The following is a 17,673-nucleotide window of genomic DNA, read 5'->3' as shown; positions in this document are numbered from 1 at the left end:
ACTACATTTCACTCAGTTGGAATTCATTAAAATAATAATGGTAAGCCTACCATTATATCAGATATTGACCAATTACTACCAAAGGACTAACCTGAGATGGTACCACACTCAAAGAAATGACCGAGGTGGAAATGAATTGATCATTTAAATTAATTGTTACACAATTACAAACGTATTAATTGCAGCATGTTGCTTACTAAAGCAAAAGTGTGACGTTGTGAAATCATTAATATGTAGGTCAATATTAACATACTGTATTCAGCAGATCGTGTGGCAGGTTGTCCGGCAGGGTGCTTACCGAGTGAGCAAGAAAAAGCGGGCTGCTGGTGGCAGGGAGCAAAGGAAGGAAACGTGAGGGAGGAATGGCTGAAAGCTGACTGTGTTTTTCTACAGGAAACAAATCAGGAGGGAAAGAATAGAAAAAATAACGCACCAAGTGTTTCCCATTTCGGTTGGAGAATTGTACTGAGGCTTCTTATTTTGTCCACGCACGGATCCGTTTGGTTTGCTGATTTAATGGGACAACGAAAACGGAAAAAAGCAAAAGGTGTCGATTTTGTCGTCTGTGTGGACGGGTGATACTTATTTTTATAGGACCAACACTCCACACGGGATGAATATGAGGACACTTAGTGCAAGGTAAACCGCATTGTTTGAGTAAAGAAAATGTCCCAGACTTGACAGGGGTAGTTAAGGATATATGTTTGGTGGGACTGATGCATTAACATGTTATATCCTTGAAGTGGTCGAGTACCTATCAATAATAATACGTATTCAAGCTTCTTGGACAAGCCATCACAACCGAGCAGTCACACGAAAAGTAGCCTACATGTCCTTGTAAGAGAAACGTAAAGCCATTTTTGCTTAGTCTGAACAGAAGAAAAACATGCGCGTGTTTGTCATCTGGATATTTTTGCGGTTGTTTTCACTACGGGATGGTGCGGCTGGTCAAGGACAATCCACTCCGGCTATTTGTTCGTCCTCATGCAGCTGCGACGAGGACGGAGGCGCCGATTGTTCTGGGAAAGGACTGACCACTGTCCCAACTGGTCTAAGCGCCTTCACCTATTATCTGTAAGTATCAACACATATTGAAACTGTGTAATAAAACACGATTAAACCTATAATCAATATCTCTCCCTAGTTAGGACGTGTTTGTAACGGTAAGGTCGGCCACTACTTACTCGAGAGGGGCACCTCTCCACGCCAGTACTGGAGCAAACTTTTGCACAATGGCTGTCAATTAAGCAAAATAATCGAGTGCGTTTTTACAACTTTGGGCTGTGGATCAGTTATTCAACTGATAGCAAACACATTATTGTGGTTGGTATGAGAGAGAAAACACAAAGAATGATGAACAGCCAGAGGAAAAGTAGGCCTTAAAATTAAAGGTTGGTACAGTATATACAGTATTGGCTAGGCAATGGTTGCCAAATGGTTCATGCTGGTCCAAACTCATTCACTTGCTGACCTTTACTTGATATGACCCCTCTTATACCCTAGTATTTTACTCTACCGAAAAGCATACAAGCTATAGCATATTCCTTGGCCTGGGACCTGGACTTTCACTTTCTTAGACTACAGCCATGATTTTTTACACTTATATTCAGGGACATGTGGAATAGTAGCCCATCATCCATGTAAAGCAAGAAGGTCTTAATTTGCTGATTCTTCGGCCTGTCTTGGCTCTGTAGTCTGGACTGACTCCTTGTTGAGATGTAAAGCCAATTTGTAAGTCGCTCTGGATAAGAGCGTCTGCTAAATGACTTAAATGTAAATGTAAATGTAAAGGAATAGAACTAAGAAGACATGTTGTGCCTACTGCTGTGAGAAGTCTGAGGTTTGATCCAGCACAGGCATTGACAGAGGGAACCTCATGATGCTTTGGTGTAATCCTTTTCATTTGGCCTTTATAAAATTGGAGATCAAACATTAACAGATCCCAGAAATACCTGCCTGAGATTGTTTATCCTGAATGCGACTCCACTCACCAACTCACATCATGGCAGAGAAAGTGTATGCCTACCCCTAAAAGACAACACTTTGGACACACTTACCCATCTCAGAGACAGTTGTTGTGGTTGGTTTCCTGATATTTGCATTGCATATCCTTTACATATGCATTACCTGTCCTTTACAAAGCGATGCAGGAAAACCTTTCAAATTCATCTTACAGGGAATTCAGAATGACCCAGAATTCACCCCAGAATGTGTCAGTTCAGTAACACTTTACTGTAATAATGAAGTCTTTATTTACTTCCAAAGTTTCCTAAATTGCAATATTGTGGCTCAAGCAATTTATCAACTTGGGGAAAATGTGCAATGTTAAATTATTTGTAGACTATATTTTTAACAAAATAAAACGTTCTGAATCTTGTTCAGGAACCGCCGAAAGGAAAAAGCTGTTGTGATCAACACAAAATAACACCTAAACCAAAAGCCCTATGACATGGGTCTTTTAGTTAGCCTATAGTTTATTTTTAAGGAATGATGATTGTTTCTTTTCTGTATTCCCTGTGATTCCGCCATCATATCTGTCTTTGTCTCTGTACCAAGAAAAGCGAGTTGCTCTGCACTACCTTACTAAAGAGAGAGAGCATTACTAACTGAGGAGAAACTGAGACTGGGACTGCATAGTTAATACATTTCTGGTTAACTAGCCTTAAAGGTTTCACAATGTCTTAGTTAATGATAAACAGAGCAGCCGCCCAAGGGCGTCAAAGGGTCTATGTGTTATTTATTGAAGGTGGATGAAGGAAATGTGCTTCCTAATGTGGAAAAGAAGGAAGTATCTGACCTTGAGAAGACTACCCTCTGGGCACACACTGGTTGAATCAAAGTGGTTTCCATGTTGTTTCAATGAAATTACGTTGAACCAACGTGAAGTAGATGTTGAATTGACGTCTGGGCCCAGGGGTATTGATACAGAACAGTTTCATATCCAAGGCTGAATGAGACATTTAAATATATACAATATCACCATCACCTTTATTTACATAACATAAAAGCTGAGGGGTTGGTTTTTACCTTTGTTTCCACCTAGGTGCCTGAACATTACACCACATTGACTGTAAGTACATTTGATTGACTTCTTGAGTTCATTAATATCCAGCAGAATTGTAGAAATACACACGCTCTAGAGTTGACCCAATAAACTGCCAGTGTTGTTTTGTGTCAGGTAAAATGAAGAGAAACGGTGGTATTTACCAATATGTAAACGGAGACACAGTGTAGTGTATGTATGCTGTTATCAAACATCATGATCTTTTCATTTACATTTACATTTACATTTAAGTCATTTAGCAGACGCTCTTATCCAGAGCGACTTACAAATTGGTGCATTCACCTTATGACATCCAGTGGAACAGCCACTTTACAATAGTGCATCTAAATCTTTTAAGGGGGGTGAGAAGGATTACTTTATCCTATCCTAGGTATTCCTTAAAGAGGTGGGGTTTCAGGTGTCTCCGGAAGGTGGTGATTGACTCCGCTGTCCTGGCGTCGTGAGGGAGTTTGTTCCACCATTGGGGGGCCAGAGCAGCGAACAGTTTTGACTGGGCTGAGCGGGAACTGTACTTCCTCAGTGGTAGGGAGGCGAGCAGGCCAGAGGTGGATGAACGCAGTGCCCTTGTTTGGGTGTAGGGCCTGATCAGAGCCTGGAGGTACTGAGGTGCCGTTCCCCTCACAGCTCCGTAGGCAAGCACCATGGTCTTGTAGCGGATGCGAGCTTCAACTGGAAGCCAGTGGAGAGAGCGGAGGAGCGGGGTGACGTGAGAGAACTTGGGAAGGTTGAACACCAGACGGGCTGCGGCGTTCTGGATGAGTTGTAGGGGTTTAATGGCACAGGCAGGGAGCCCAGCCAACAGCGAGTTGCAGTAATCCAGACGGGAGATGACAAGTGCCTGGATTAGGCCCTGCGCCGCTTCCTGTGTGAGGCAGGGTCGTACTCTGCGGATGTTGTAGAGCATGAACCTACAGGAACGGGCCACCGCCTTGATGTTAGTTGAGAACGACAGGGTGTTGTCCAGGATCACGCCAAGGTTCTTAGCGCTCTGGGAGGAGGACACAATGGAGTTGTCAACCGTGATGGCGAGATCATGGAACGGGCAGTCCTTCCCCGGGAGGAAGAGCAGCTCCGTCTTGCCGAGGTTCAGCTTGAGGTGGTGATCCGTCATCCACACTGATATGTCTGCCAGACATGCAGAGATGCGATTCGCCACCTGGTCATCAGAAGGGGGAAAGGAGAAGATTAATTGTGTGTCGTCTGCATAGCAATGATAGGAGAGACCATGTGAGGTTATGACAGAGCCAAGTGACTTGGTGTATAGCGAGAATAGGAGAGGGCCTAGAACAGAGCCCTGGGGGACACCAGTGGTGAGAGCACGTGGTGAGGAGACAGATTCTCGCCACGCCACCTGGTAGGAGCGACCTGTCAGGTAGGACGCAATCCAAGCGTGGGCCGCGCCGGAGATGCCCAACTCGGAGAGGGTGGAGAGGAGGATCTGATGGTTCACAGTATCGAAGGCAGCCGATAGGTCTAGAAGGATGAGAGCAGAGGAGAGAGAGTTAGCTTTAGCAGTGCGGAGCGCCTCCGTGATACAGAGAAGAGCAGTCTCAGTTGAATGACTAGTCTTGAAACCTGACTGATTTGGATCAAGAAGGTCATTCTGAGAGAGATAGCGGGAGAGCTGGCCAAGGACGGCACGTTCAAGGGTTTTGGAGAGAAAAGAAAGAAGGGATACTGGTCTGTAGTTGTTGACATCGGAGGGATCGAGTGTAGGTTTTTTCAGAAGGGGTGCAACTCTCGCTCTCTTGAAGACGGAAGGGAGCCAGCGGTCAGGGATGAGTTGATGAGCGAGGTGAGGTAAGGGAGAAGGTCTCCGGAAATGGTCTGGAGAAGAGAGGAGGGGATAGGGTCAAGCGGGCAGGTTGTTGGGCGGCCGGCCGTCACAAGACGCGAGATTTCATCTGGAGAGAGAGGGGAGAAAGAGGTCAGAGCACAGGGTAGGGCAGTGTGAGCAGAACCAGCGGTGTCGTTTGACTTAGCAAACGAGGATCGGATGTCGTCGACCTTCTTTTCAAAATGGTTGACGAAGTCATCTGCAGAGAGGGAGGAGGGGGAGGAGGATTCAGGAGGGAGGAGAAGGTGGCAAAGAGCTTCCTAGGGTTAGAGGCAGATGCTTGGAATTTAGAGTGGTAGAAAGTGGCTTTAGCAGCAGAGACAGAAGAGGAAAATGTAGAGAGGAGGGAGTGAAAGGATGCCAGGTCCGCAGGGAGGCGAGTTTTCCTCCATTTCCGCTCGGCTGCCCGGAGCCCTGTTCTGTGAGCTCGCAATGAGTCGTCGAGCCACGGAGCGGGAGGGGAGGACCGAGCCGGCCTGGAGGATAGGGGACATAGAGAGTCAAAGGATGCAGAAAGGGAGGAGAGGAGGGTTGAGGAGGCAGAATCAGGAGATAGGTTGGAGAAGGTTTGAGGAGAGGGAAGAGATGATAGGATGGAAGAGGAGAGAGTAGCGGGGGAGAGAGAGCGAAGGTTGGGACGGCGCGATACCATCCGAGTAGGGGCAGTGTGGGAAGTGTTGGATGAGAGCGAGAGGGAAAAGGATACAAGGTAGTGGTCGGAGACTTGGAGGAGTTGCAATGAGGTTAGTGGAAGAACAGCATCTAGTAAAGATGAGGTCGAGCGTATTGCCTGCCTTGTGAGTAGGGGGAAGGTGAGAGGGTGAGGTCAAAAGAGGAGAGGAGTGGAAAGGAGGCAGAGAGGAATGAGTCAAAGGTAGACGTGGGGAGGTTAAAGTCGCCCAGAACTGTGAGAGGTGAGCCGTCCTCAGGAAAGGAGCTTATCAAGGCATCAAGCTCATTGATGAACTCTCCGAGGGAACCTGGAGGGCGATAAATGATAAGGATGTTAAGCTTGAAAGGGCTGGTAACTGTGACAGCATGGAATTCAAAGGAGGCGATAGACAGATGGGTAAGGGGAGAAAGAGAGAATGACCACTTGGGAGAGATGAGGATCCCGGTGCCACCACCCGCTGACCAGAAGCTCTCGGGGTGTGCGAGAACACATGGGCGGACGAAGAGAGAGCAGTAGGAGTAGCAGTGTTATCTGTGGTGATCCATGTTTCCGTCAGTGCCAAGAAGTCGAGGGACTGGAGGGAGGCATAGGCTGAGATGAACTCTGCCTTGTTGGCCGCAGATCGGCAGTTCCAGAGGCTACCGGAGACCTGGAACTCCACGTGGGTCGTGCGCGCTGGGACCACCAGATTAGGGTGGCCGCGGCCACGCGGTGTGGAGCGTTTGTATGGTCTGTGCAGAGAGGAGAGAACAGGGATAGACAGACACATAGTTGACAGGCTACAGAAGAGGCTACGCTAATGCAAAGGAGATTGGAATGACAAGTGGACTACACGTCTCGAATGTTCAGAAAGTTAAGCTTACGTAGCAAGAATCTTATTGACTAGAATGATTAAAATGATACAGTACTGCTGAAGTAGGCTAGCTGGCAGTGGCTGCGTTGTTGACTTTGTAGGCTAGCTGGCAGTGGCTGCGTTGTTGACACTACATTAATCAAGTCGTTCCGTTGAGTGTAATAGTTTCTACAGTGCTGCTATTCGGGGGCTAGCTGGCTAGCTAGCTAGCAGTGTTGATTACGTTACGTTGCGTTAAAAGAACAACAATAGCTGGCTAGCTAACCTAGAAAATCGCTCTAGACTACACAATTATCTTTGATACAAAGACGGCTATGTAGCTAGCTATGTAGCTAGCTACGATCAAACAAATCAAACCGTTGTACTGTAATGAAATGAAATGAAAATGTGATACTACCTGTGGAGCGAAGCGGAATGCGACCGGGTTGTTGAGTGCGGAAGTTCTATTCGGTAGACGTTGGCTAGCTGTTGGCTAGCTAGCAGTGTCTCCTACGTTAAGGACAACAAATAGCTGGCTAGCTAACCTCGGTAAATTAAGATAATCACTCTAAAACTACACACTAAACTACACAATAATCTTGGATACGAAGACAGCAAAGACAACTATGTAGCTAGCTAACACTACACTAATCAAGTCGTTCAGTTGAGTGTAATAGTTTCTACAGTGCTGCTATTCGGTAGACGGTGGACGTTTGCTAGCTGGCTAGCTGCTGGGCAGATAGCAGATAGCAGTGTAGACTACGTTAGGACGACGAAATACGATAATTACGCAATTATCTTTGATACAAAGACGGCTATGTAGCTAGCTAAGAAGAAATTGCTAAGATTAGACAAATCAAACCGTTGTACTATAATGAAATGTTATGAAATATAATGAAAAGTTATACTACCTGCGGACCGTGTGTGGATGCGACCGCTCGCTCCAACCCTGGTCACATTCAGACTTACATGTAAGTTACCAACATATCCCCAAATATTGTATTACAATTGTGATGTCTACTTATTACGATTGGAAGTGTGGGCTTGAAGGCTTCTTGTGCACCTACACTGAGCAAGGGTTAACCAAATGCTTTGTGACAGCTTTTTAGCTCATAACTACGTGATATATTCAGTTCAAGCCCTCAGAGTATTTGACGGGTTGCCTTGGAGCAATTCCACGCCAACAGAGTGATTTTTCACTTTAAAATGCATGTCAAACAAAAACCAATTATTGCAAACAAATGATACAACTCCATGCACAGGGACTACTTAGCAATTTCCTCTGACAATTCAAGTAAATGTGTTTTTGTAAAAGGTTCAGTGGAAATTGTTAAAAGTGGTCAATCATTGGTTTTTGTTTGAAATACATTTTAAAGTAACAAATATTTGTCTGTTACTGTGGAATTGACCCTTAGTGCAGCTGTCTCTATTTCTCTCTCTTTGTATTTCTCTCTCTCCCTCTCTCCATTCAATCTCTTCTCCGTCTCTTAAACTCCCCTTCTTTCCATTCCTTCTGTGTTTTGGTGAGTAGAGGGGGCAGGGGTCATGATGGATTAGTGCGACACATCACAGCTGTAGAAATACTTTTTTTGTCAGTGTTAATTCATAGGGAGGCTGTGCTGAGCTGGTCATGCTCCTAACCGGAAGTGAGCTCATGTTTGTTTAAAGAACTAAACAAAATATTCACCTCCTTAATGTTCATTTAATCCCAGTTAGCGCTCATCAAAGGTGGAATTACATCCTTAGTACTCTTCTAGAAATATATTTTGGTAACACTTTACACTAAGTTGCTTGTTTGCTGGCATACTAATATATTCATTGGGGTACACATTATCTGCTGTGACGTTTAGTGGAAATTATTAGCTTTTTGCTCAAACAGCAGAAACACAGGGATCAATCAGCAAGCTGGGCAAATGGTGAAGCTTGATAAATTGAGTAAAGGAAATACTGAAGGGAGAGATTAATGGACAGAAAGAGACAGTGAAATTGACACACACACACACACACACACAGAGAGAGAGATAATGACAGAAGCAGACAGGTCCAGCAGTCTTACAAGAGGCACATTGCAGGCCCTGCTGTCCCTAGAGGTGGGAGAATGGTTTCCCAGAAGGTTGGCTTTGTGATTTTCCTCCTGCTGTGATTCCATCCAGTACAACCTGCCACCCCATGAATGTACTGAATCTGTTGTACAGAGAAGCAGAGAGGAGAATGGAGGGCAGCAGTTCTGTTATGAAGAGAACTTACAGAAATAGGAGCACAAACATGAACTTCATCTTTTGAAAGTCAGGCCTTGGAATTCTGGAATGTCTTCTTAAATTGGAATAGTTTCAGACAGTTATGACTAGACCTGCTCTTGTCCTGCATTTGTAGTTATTTAGAGCGGTACTTCAAGTTTTTATTTCATGTGTGGTCATTCTTCAAAATTATTAACCCATATACTTAGTCACAAAATAATATACAGTACTGTACATTGCCACTTTCATTGGCAATATCCTACAATACTTTAACATTTATGCATCTGTTGATTTACATAATCTTACGGAATTTGACACAGACAGGAATTGGCCTGTGCCCTTTGTTTTATCAGTCCATAAATCAGAGTGTTGTGTTGGCACCAGCCAGCAGCCCAGGGGAAGGTTGGAGAGGTGGGCTGGGGGGTGGAGCTGCCTGCAGCATGTTGGTGTGTACATTACCTTTTTTATTGGCAGCTGAAAATGAGACTCTCCTGCCTGAGGACAACAGGTGGGGAGAAAGAGAAATACGTTCTGGAACCCCCTCACCCTGTACACAAATTTCCCCTCTGACAGATACGAGTGACGAAAGAACATCTCAGTCTCTTGAGGGCTTGGTGACTGTGTGTGCACTCTCGCTCTCATGTGTGCATGGGGGGACACCCCCTATCTCAATTGAAGTCCTTTCATAGTGTGAACAAGCACAAGTTTAGGGGAGGGAGGGGATAGGGGGACTAATGCCCTTTCACTCACTGGTCCAGCTAGCTCACTTGCCATTGGTGCCCTCTATCCATCTTAAGCTGAATGATACTTTTGTTCATGGTCAGCAGAGGTGAAAGGAGCCAGTCACTGGTTCCCGCTCCCAAAAGGATGACTGCAAGATGGTAGAATGTTTACTTCTCCCCCCCCCCCCCTTTTGCTCTGTCTCTTTCTCTCACTCCCGTATACACAACTCTCACTCCTTTTTTACTTCTAATCACTTACTCATCTTCACAATTTTTATCCTCTTTTTCCATAGTCCTCTCCAACTCTCTCGTCATCACATTCTCTGTCAATCTCTCTCTCTTGGTTCAATTCAATGTTGTTAATTGGCATAAAAAGCATACATTTGAATAGCAAAATAACTAAGTTTAATGAAAGCCAACGACAACAACTCCCATACCCATATCAATCACTTCTCTCGCTCTGTCTCTCACCGTTTTAGGACTGACATGTTTGCCTTGCAGGCTGGTTGTTTGCACTCTAGCTACAGCGAATCAGTCTCCCCTTGTACCCATGTGGTAAATGCTTGACCTTCTCTGCACTCCCATGGTGGAACACACTGCCCGTTTGTGTATACAAAGTGCCCTTGTTCCTTTCCAGCATGGCAGCCAGGGAACCTCAGCCATCTTCCTCAATTCTCACCACCTTCACCTCTTTAATCAATAAGAAACAGCCGGCTGAGAAAATAGTTACCCATTACTTGCATTTTTTCCCACAACTCTGCTGTCAAGGGACCAGGGGGCTAAAAAGCCAAAGCATTACTGAGTTTGCTTTACTTCGGAGGTAGTCAATGGTAGCAGGTGGTTGGGTTGGTGCCCGGTTTGGCTTCTCTACCTCAACAAATGACGTACCGGCAGGATATCGATTTTCATTCAGATGACATTAGCCAGCTAAATAAACACTGCCAAAAGGTATTGAGGAAGTGAAGTTGTCCTCCTTTTGAAGATCACCTTGGGATTCATGGTACATCTGAACTAAGGCTGTGCCTCCTTGAATCATGGCCCTTGCTGAGACTACATCAGATACTTTTTACACTTGCTACCTCCAACTCATCACCCAGAGATCTTCAAAGGACAGACATAGTAACCTTTTTCCCCAAATCTCTATCTTAGTTATCTGCCGTTGTCCTGTCTGTCAATTCTTGCTGTTCTTGGCACGGTAGCTTCCCCTCCCTCTCATGGCTCCATGCCAGCCAGTGTCTGATCCGCCCACACACATACCACATATACACGCCTTGGTTTTGGAGTCGCTTTAAGTTGAATCTCTTTATGGTCTGCCTTTGCCAAGCAGTGCAATCTTTCCATGTATAGTTCTCTGTCTGTAATGTGGAGCTCTGTGGTTGTTGTGTGGCTTTGCTGAGCTCCTTGTCTGGTCTGTGGACAAACACCAGTGGCCTGTGTAATTGTGAGGGGAAAGCTAACTCCGAGCTCAGGTTAAAATCATTCTGACCAAGATTTGTTTTGGATCAAAACGTTGTCAATAAATCATTGAATTGGGAGCATAAACAGTGTGCAGGCCTTCTTTATTAGCCCTCCACAAAAGTCTTTTAAGGATGTGCTTATAACCACAAGCTTTTCTAAAACCATGCTCCAACCATCAGAGACCGCACAATAAGCAACTAAATAACAAGTATAATTTCCCTTGAACAGGGTTGACCTCTTTTTGACCCTCTTACCATGGAGAGATTGTGGATGGCTTTGAGATAATGCTGAGATAATATATTTATTCTCATCTTGCATCATAGCAGATTAATTATTGCTTCTCTTTTTTAATTGTTTCAAAGGTATAGATTTTGTCTTTGACATTGACCCCAAAAGTGAGTTTGGAAAGGTATCATGTCTTTTAGCAGACATTTTTTTCTGAGTAAAGATGATCTGTGTGTCTCTGTTTACTTGGATAGGCAGTGAATTCCCAGGGAGTTTTAAAGGTGCTCTGTTGAGACTTGACAACAGCCTCTGCTGCCTGCTCCCCATACTTTCCTCTGTTTGATGTCTTTGTCACTGATCTCCTTTTTTTTCTGTAGGGAAATCTCGCTTGAGAAGTGAAACTTTTGGCAACTCTTGCTAGAAATGTGATTCTTTCCGTTTCCCACCAAGGCTGATATGAGCCCAAAGTGACACCTTTGCATTATTTGATGTCATGTTGACATTTCATAGCCTCAGAACAGTGGGCATGTAACTGTTTTGCTTCAGAAAGAGTGCTGTTTTTTCTATATGTATCACAGCTGTATTTCTAGGTAGGTCCCCTGATGACTAAAGCAGCTGGGAGGGAGGGTGACAGCATTCATAGACCACCCCTTTCATCCTGTCCCTGTGGCTGCCTGCACTCTTGACCATGGCAGCCAACAGCCTGTGGAAGATGGTTATAGAGTGCGGGTGTAGGGGTGCTGTCAGCAAGACAGAATGTATCCAAAGGGATCACCGGGAAAGTCTTCCAAATAGTGGCCACACAACGCCCCAAGGAGGGGGTGGATCAAGGTGGAAGCTCCATTGTACAGCGCCTAGAAGGCAATTGGATAAGCTAGGTAACCTGGAGATGGGGAAGATAGATGGCAGGGATGATGAGGGCCTTTGTAGTTAGAAACGTGGGGGGTGGGATTGTGGCGGGCGATATTATCCTTTAAGGATCCAAAGTCCTACATGCACACACATGCAAGACGTTGGGGAGGCCTGGTAGTGAAATTCAAGATTGGCCCTTTTATTATTATTAATTTTATTTTTTTCGCACCAATTTCGTAGTATCCAATTGTTTCAACTCCCGTACGGGCTCGGGAGAGATGAAGGTCGAGAGTTATGCGTCCTCCGAAACACAAACACGGAAGCCAGCAGCACCAATGTGTCGGAGGAAACACCGTGCCCCTAGCGACCTGGTCACAGAAGTCGCTAGTGCGTGATGAGATAAGGATATCCCTACCGGCCAAACCCTCCCTAACCCGGACGACGCTAGGCCAATTGTGCGTCGCCCCATGGACCTCCCGGTCGCGGTCGGCTGCGACAGAGCCTGGGCTCGAACCCAGAGTCTCTGGTGGCACACTGCGCCACCTGGGAGGCCTAGATTGACCCTTTTGGGGGGTTTCGCTTCATTATCAAAAGCAGGATGTTTTTTCATTCCTGTTGTGGTTCAACTCTAACATCTGATGTCTATGGACTCCTCTTTGAAACCAATGAATGGATTCCTAATCAAGATGAGAGTGGCCTGAAGGTGTGGAACACAAGGGAATTGTTATGGTGTCATACCATTTTTGCTGTCTTTTTATACTATAGCCTGTGTCATTTTTATTGGAAGTAAAGATGATCTGTACTAATCTGTAGGCTGCTTTAGGATCATTCTAAAAAACAGTTTACAATCTTTACTAAACCTGCCTATATAACAATCTCTCATCAATTTTGCCTACGGTTACTCTCTATGTATTACATATGTAAGTCACATACTGGATTAGTCAGGTGGGGAAGAAACGTGAGTGCTGTCTGCATAGTTGTCGTGCTGCTACATGCCTGTCTTTCTCTGCAGTGAGTTGGAAAAGTGAACGTCCCCTGGGCAATATGAGGAGGGTTTCTTCAAGGGTTTACAGTATTGCTGGGGACCTGTTTTGGCCCAAATGAATCATTATACTGTTGGGGAAGATGACAGTACTTCCCCTCTACCAATCTACAGGAAAACCAATGTAACAGTGTTGAAAGCATGCTTCTGAGCAGTTACTTCCTAGTTATGCCTCCAAAAAGATACATGTGTTACACACTACCATGGCATCAAACATTATATACTATTTCTGCAATCCTCTGTTGTTGTGTCTTTATGAGTATAAATCCAGCTTGATTGTTTGAGATTTGAATTGGAATCAGGGCTGTGTTCTGTTTCTAACCTGAGAGAAATACTGATTCACTCATGACACTTGTTGTTTGGTTCCAGTGACATCAGCATGAATAACATCACAGAGCTCCCGGCATTTGTCTTCAAGAACTTCCCCTATCTAGAAGAACTGTGAGTATTCATCTTTTCTAGTACATTACCCACTACAGTTTGTCACATGCATATGATAATCAGTGGTTTTCAACCACAACAGACCAGTTGTATTATGTGTTTGATCAACAAGTTGCTCAATGAGATATGAAGAACCTTGTAGTTTCTCTTAAACCAAAGAGTCATGCCTTGTGTTTCCAGAAAGGGCAAGTTACACCATGATGACTATCAAAAAGTACCATGACTGTAGGCTACGTATGATTCCAGAGAACATGTATGTGAGATGCATCACATTCTTTCTTTCATTGTATTTTCTTTGAGAATTTACAGGGTGGCAACCGCATGTCTCAGTTCTGGGACCCATTCAATGAGCATATCTAATCTTAGAGTGTGTTTGTCTTTTTTTTTCTTTTTTTTTTACTCTTGAAATTACCCCTCTGTCTGGTTCAGAGCTAGAAGTAAAGATAAGATCTGTCTACCTGATATCAGGTAACATGTCACCCTGAGAATGCAAAATGACCAGCTAACATTATTCTGCTTCTGTGCCCATGTTATTTTAGCCTGTCTGTGTCTATCATCTCGGACAAGTCTTTGCTCCCTTCTCTTCTGAACACTAGGTCTACTTCATCTGCTCTGTCAAAGGGCAATTTACTTTTCATCGCATTGTAAGTGGAGGAATGCAAGGCAGGAAGGAAGAAGGCAAAACAATGGTTTCCATGACAACCCGGCTAAAAAGGCACTCTCGCTGCACTCCACCACTCAACATTACCTTTCAGGCAGGGGCAGGAGTCTCTGCCCAGTGTCATATATACTTAGTGAAACCTGTTCTCTGGGTTCCATCCTGCTCTGGAGCTGAGCAGTAGGCTTGGGAGATACCGTATACCGGGATATTTTTCAAAATACTGTCTATCATTTTCAATACTGTTTAAAAAAAAATGGGGTGCGTTTTATTTATTTATTATTATTTTTTATTTCACCTTTATTTAACCAGGTAGGCTAGTTGAGAACAAGTTCTCATTTACAACTGCAACCTGGCCAAGATAAAGCATAGCAGTGTGAACAGACAACATCAGAGTTACACATGGAGTAAACAATAAACAAGTCAATAACACAGTAGAAAATAGAAAAAAAAGAGTCTATATACATTGTGTGCAAAAGGCAGGCGAATAATTACAATTTAGCAGATTAACACTGGAGTGATAAATGATCAGACGGTCATGTGCAGGTAGAGATTCTGGTGTGCAAAAGAGCAGAAAAGTAAATAAATGAAAACAGTATGGGGATGAGGTAGGTCAATTGGGTGGGCTATTTACCGATAGACTATTTACAGCTGCAGCTTTTAACTATAAGAAATCCTAAAATGTGTCAAAATCAATTATATCCGGCGGAGGGCTCCAGCTACGCATTTGGTTTGCTAACTTGCGAGCTGAGTGGCTAGATTTCAAGATCAAGCTTCTTGGTTACAGCAGAGATATTCAATCCCCTCCTGGATCAGGATCCCTGTTGCCTAAATTGTTCTGTATCCCCAAAAAAATAAACAAAAAAACTAGTTTTGTTTTGTTTGAATTAGCTCCCCTCGTGTACACTGCCGATAATACCGCATACCCCGGTATGGTACAGAATCGGTATCTCGGTATGAAAATCAGGATACCGCCCAACCCTACTGAGCAGCGCAGTAGGGCCTAGCAGTTATTTTTGTGCTTCGGAATGCTGTTTTGTTGACAGTTTTTAATTTGTGTTTGTTTAGCCTTATCCTTGAAACAAATCATAAGGTTTCATTGAGTGAACTGAGAGGATGGCGTGGTGGTGTTGTCACTGAACCACAGCTCCAGCCCTGAGGGCTTACTGAGAAGAGAGGGGGACATGCCCAGAGAGAAACATTCCCTCTCTGATAGTCACGCAACCCTCCTTCATACACACCTCCCATCCTGAACAAAGCACAACACAGCCTAGCTCCCATGCTGACCGATAAAGAGATGTAGGGGTGTCGTCCCCCTCAATATGTGTTTGTCTGTCTCTGTACACATTTGTCTCCATGAGCGTGTGTTCCTAGTCTCTTTACCTTCTGATGTTGAAGTGTATGTTGTCTACCAGTGAGTTTCTTAGTGAAATAGAATGGTTGTGGGAGTGGTGCTACAGAAGGGAAGGATTTAGTATTTCCTCAACAAGGCTTAGCACATTCTTCTGCCTTCATCAAAGCCTAGGGGGACGTGTTCTGAATTTGTTGACAGAAAGGGAATGGGTGGGGAGGTTCTTCACCCTGAAACATGAAGGATGTCTTAGCAATTTGTTAGCAGGCCGACGTGTGGTGGCTGGGCCGTAGACATGTGGGCGTTGACCAGCTCCAAGACTGGACGTAAAGTTTACAGTACCATATAAATGTGGCAGACACACTAACCACATACAATTTGCACATGAATCCTACTCTGCTTTCAAACCTGAAGCTTTGTTACTTGAGTCCTAGATTAATAATTACTAATTGTCAGTAGTTGGGCTTGCAGTTGCAGCAAACTTTGTGCAAGAGAGTCAACAGGTAGGCTCAACATATGTGCATGAAACTGGCCCCTTTGACTACAAGTACTTCAACAGTTCATTTACTGCTGGGAAACAATAAAAATGATGTCAAAAGGAAACAATTCCGTCAATGAATAGTTGATAAAGACGCATGAGAAGCCAAATTGATTTGGGTGTTTGATGGTGAAGCGTGTCCTGTGGAATCCTGTGGTTTGAGCCAGAGCCAAGTCAAGTTGTAGAGCATGTACCATTATATAACCTTCCAAATCCAGCCATGTTTGTCAACCACAACAAATATTATTTTAAACATGGTCTGCCATTGGATCACAGTGGAAGTCTGCCACTAGCATTTGTGTGTTTAGACTAGAGACCCTGTCATATGATGCTGTCTGGTTGTTAAATGATGGACCAACTGTGTTCGACATCCCTGGAAGTGTGTCCCCGAGTAGGCCCCAGTAAGGGGGTGCGTTGTGGGGTTGTATTAGGGCATGGTGGGAGTTGTTACTCAGATTCCCCAGGCTCTCAGTCTCACACCCAGCAGCTATTGGCTGCAGGGGAATCTAATGCCACCCAGCTCAAGTTGCAGAGGGTGATAAATCTGGTGCTAATCTCCCAGGCCAGATTTGGTGGAACTATGAGTCCCTGACATCCCGCCCCCACATGATTATTCACACTGCCAGTTCTTCCTGATATCCTGGCTGGAAGGGAAGGGGAGGTAGACCAGGCCCAGGAAGGGAAACCTAGGGCCAGTCCTAATGTGTCCACTCTCCCCAGAGGGTCTGGTGAAGTGACAAAATGCCGTCGCACAGACACGTCTCTCTGGCACCCCAGGCATTATGTTATGTTATGTTATGCTATGCCTGGTGACACAAACTGGAGCCTGTGGGGTGTTTTCATTCGTTTTTTTTGGTCAATGATTTTCAATCTTGTATGTATTAACATTTCAAAGTGAAGCTGTTAAATTGAGAGCTTTGAAAGTTGTACCAACAACATATAGATTACTATATGAATCATTGCTTTCGATGCAATCATGAATTGATCACCATCTTTTTCTCCCTCTCTTCATCTCTCTCTACCTCAGGCGACTGGCAGGAAATGACCTCTCATTCATCCACCCTGACGCTCTGTCTGGACTGCATCAGCTCAAAGTCCTGTTAGTGTGCCGCTCATTGGTCCTCCACACACACTTACAACACGTACACACAGACAAACACTCATATAATACCTGTATGTTCTGTGACTGTACATTGAGCCAAGGGTTCAAAGACCAGTACTGGTGAGTGCTCTGGCACAACCCACACAAAATCAAACACACAGACATTCACATGCACACACCTGTAAATAAAACTGGTGAATGAAATACAGGTGAATGAAATAAAAACGGAGGTGTTCACTTCCTTCCCAACTAGCGGTGGCCATGTGACGTGTGTGTGAAGAAGCAGGAAACCAGAGGGACTGTTCCCCTGGGCCCTAGCCTGCTTTGACGACAGAGACTACTGATAGTAGAGAGGAAGGGAGATAGTCACCATAACCACATCTGTGTCCAGTAGAGACTAGAATCCACAGATGGATACTAACGCTCATCACTACATGGTCAAGTACACACATGCCACATAAAAATTACTACAGTTTACTGTTTACTGTAGAATACTACAGTACTTACTGTATTCTGTAGTATACTATACTACACACTGTAGTATCTCTTGATCATGAGTAGTATATAATGTTGTAGTATACTGTTGAATACTATAGTATATACTACAGAATTATCCACAAAAAACACTAGTAAATATTGCT

At 44.4% G+C, this 17,673-nt stretch overlaps 1 protein-coding gene across 2 annotated transcripts in view; it reads left to right on the top strand.

Annotated features, from left to right (window-relative positions):
* The first annotated feature begins 275 nt into the window (after nucleotides 1-275).
* Nucleotides 276-17,673, top strand: part of LOC115113706 (leucine-rich repeat-containing G-protein coupled receptor 4-like) — a 31,537-nt gene continuing 14,139 nt past the window's right edge. The window contains exons 1-3 of one of the 2 annotated variants that reach the window (XM_029641643.2): nucleotides 276-1,074; nucleotides 13,312-13,383; nucleotides 16,958-17,029. In XM_029641643.2, coding sequence (XP_029497503.1) covers nucleotides 887-1,074; nucleotides 13,312-13,383; nucleotides 16,958-17,029 — 332 coding nt within the window. In that variant the 5' untranslated portion in view covers nucleotides 276-886. Of the gene's footprint in view, nucleotides 1,075-13,311; nucleotides 13,384-13,563; nucleotides 13,637-16,957; nucleotides 17,030-17,673 lie in introns of those variants that run through there. The other variant, XM_029641645.2, reaches the window with a different exon arrangement.

The sequence above is a fragment of the Oncorhynchus nerka genome, linkage group LG28 (genome assembly GCF_034236695.1).
Source record: "Oncorhynchus nerka isolate Pitt River linkage group LG28, Oner_Uvic_2.0, whole genome shotgun sequence".
Lineage (NCBI taxonomy): Eukaryota > Metazoa > Chordata > Actinopteri > Salmoniformes > Salmonidae > Oncorhynchus > Oncorhynchus nerka.
This window is presented reverse-complemented; position numbering and strand designations above follow the sequence as displayed.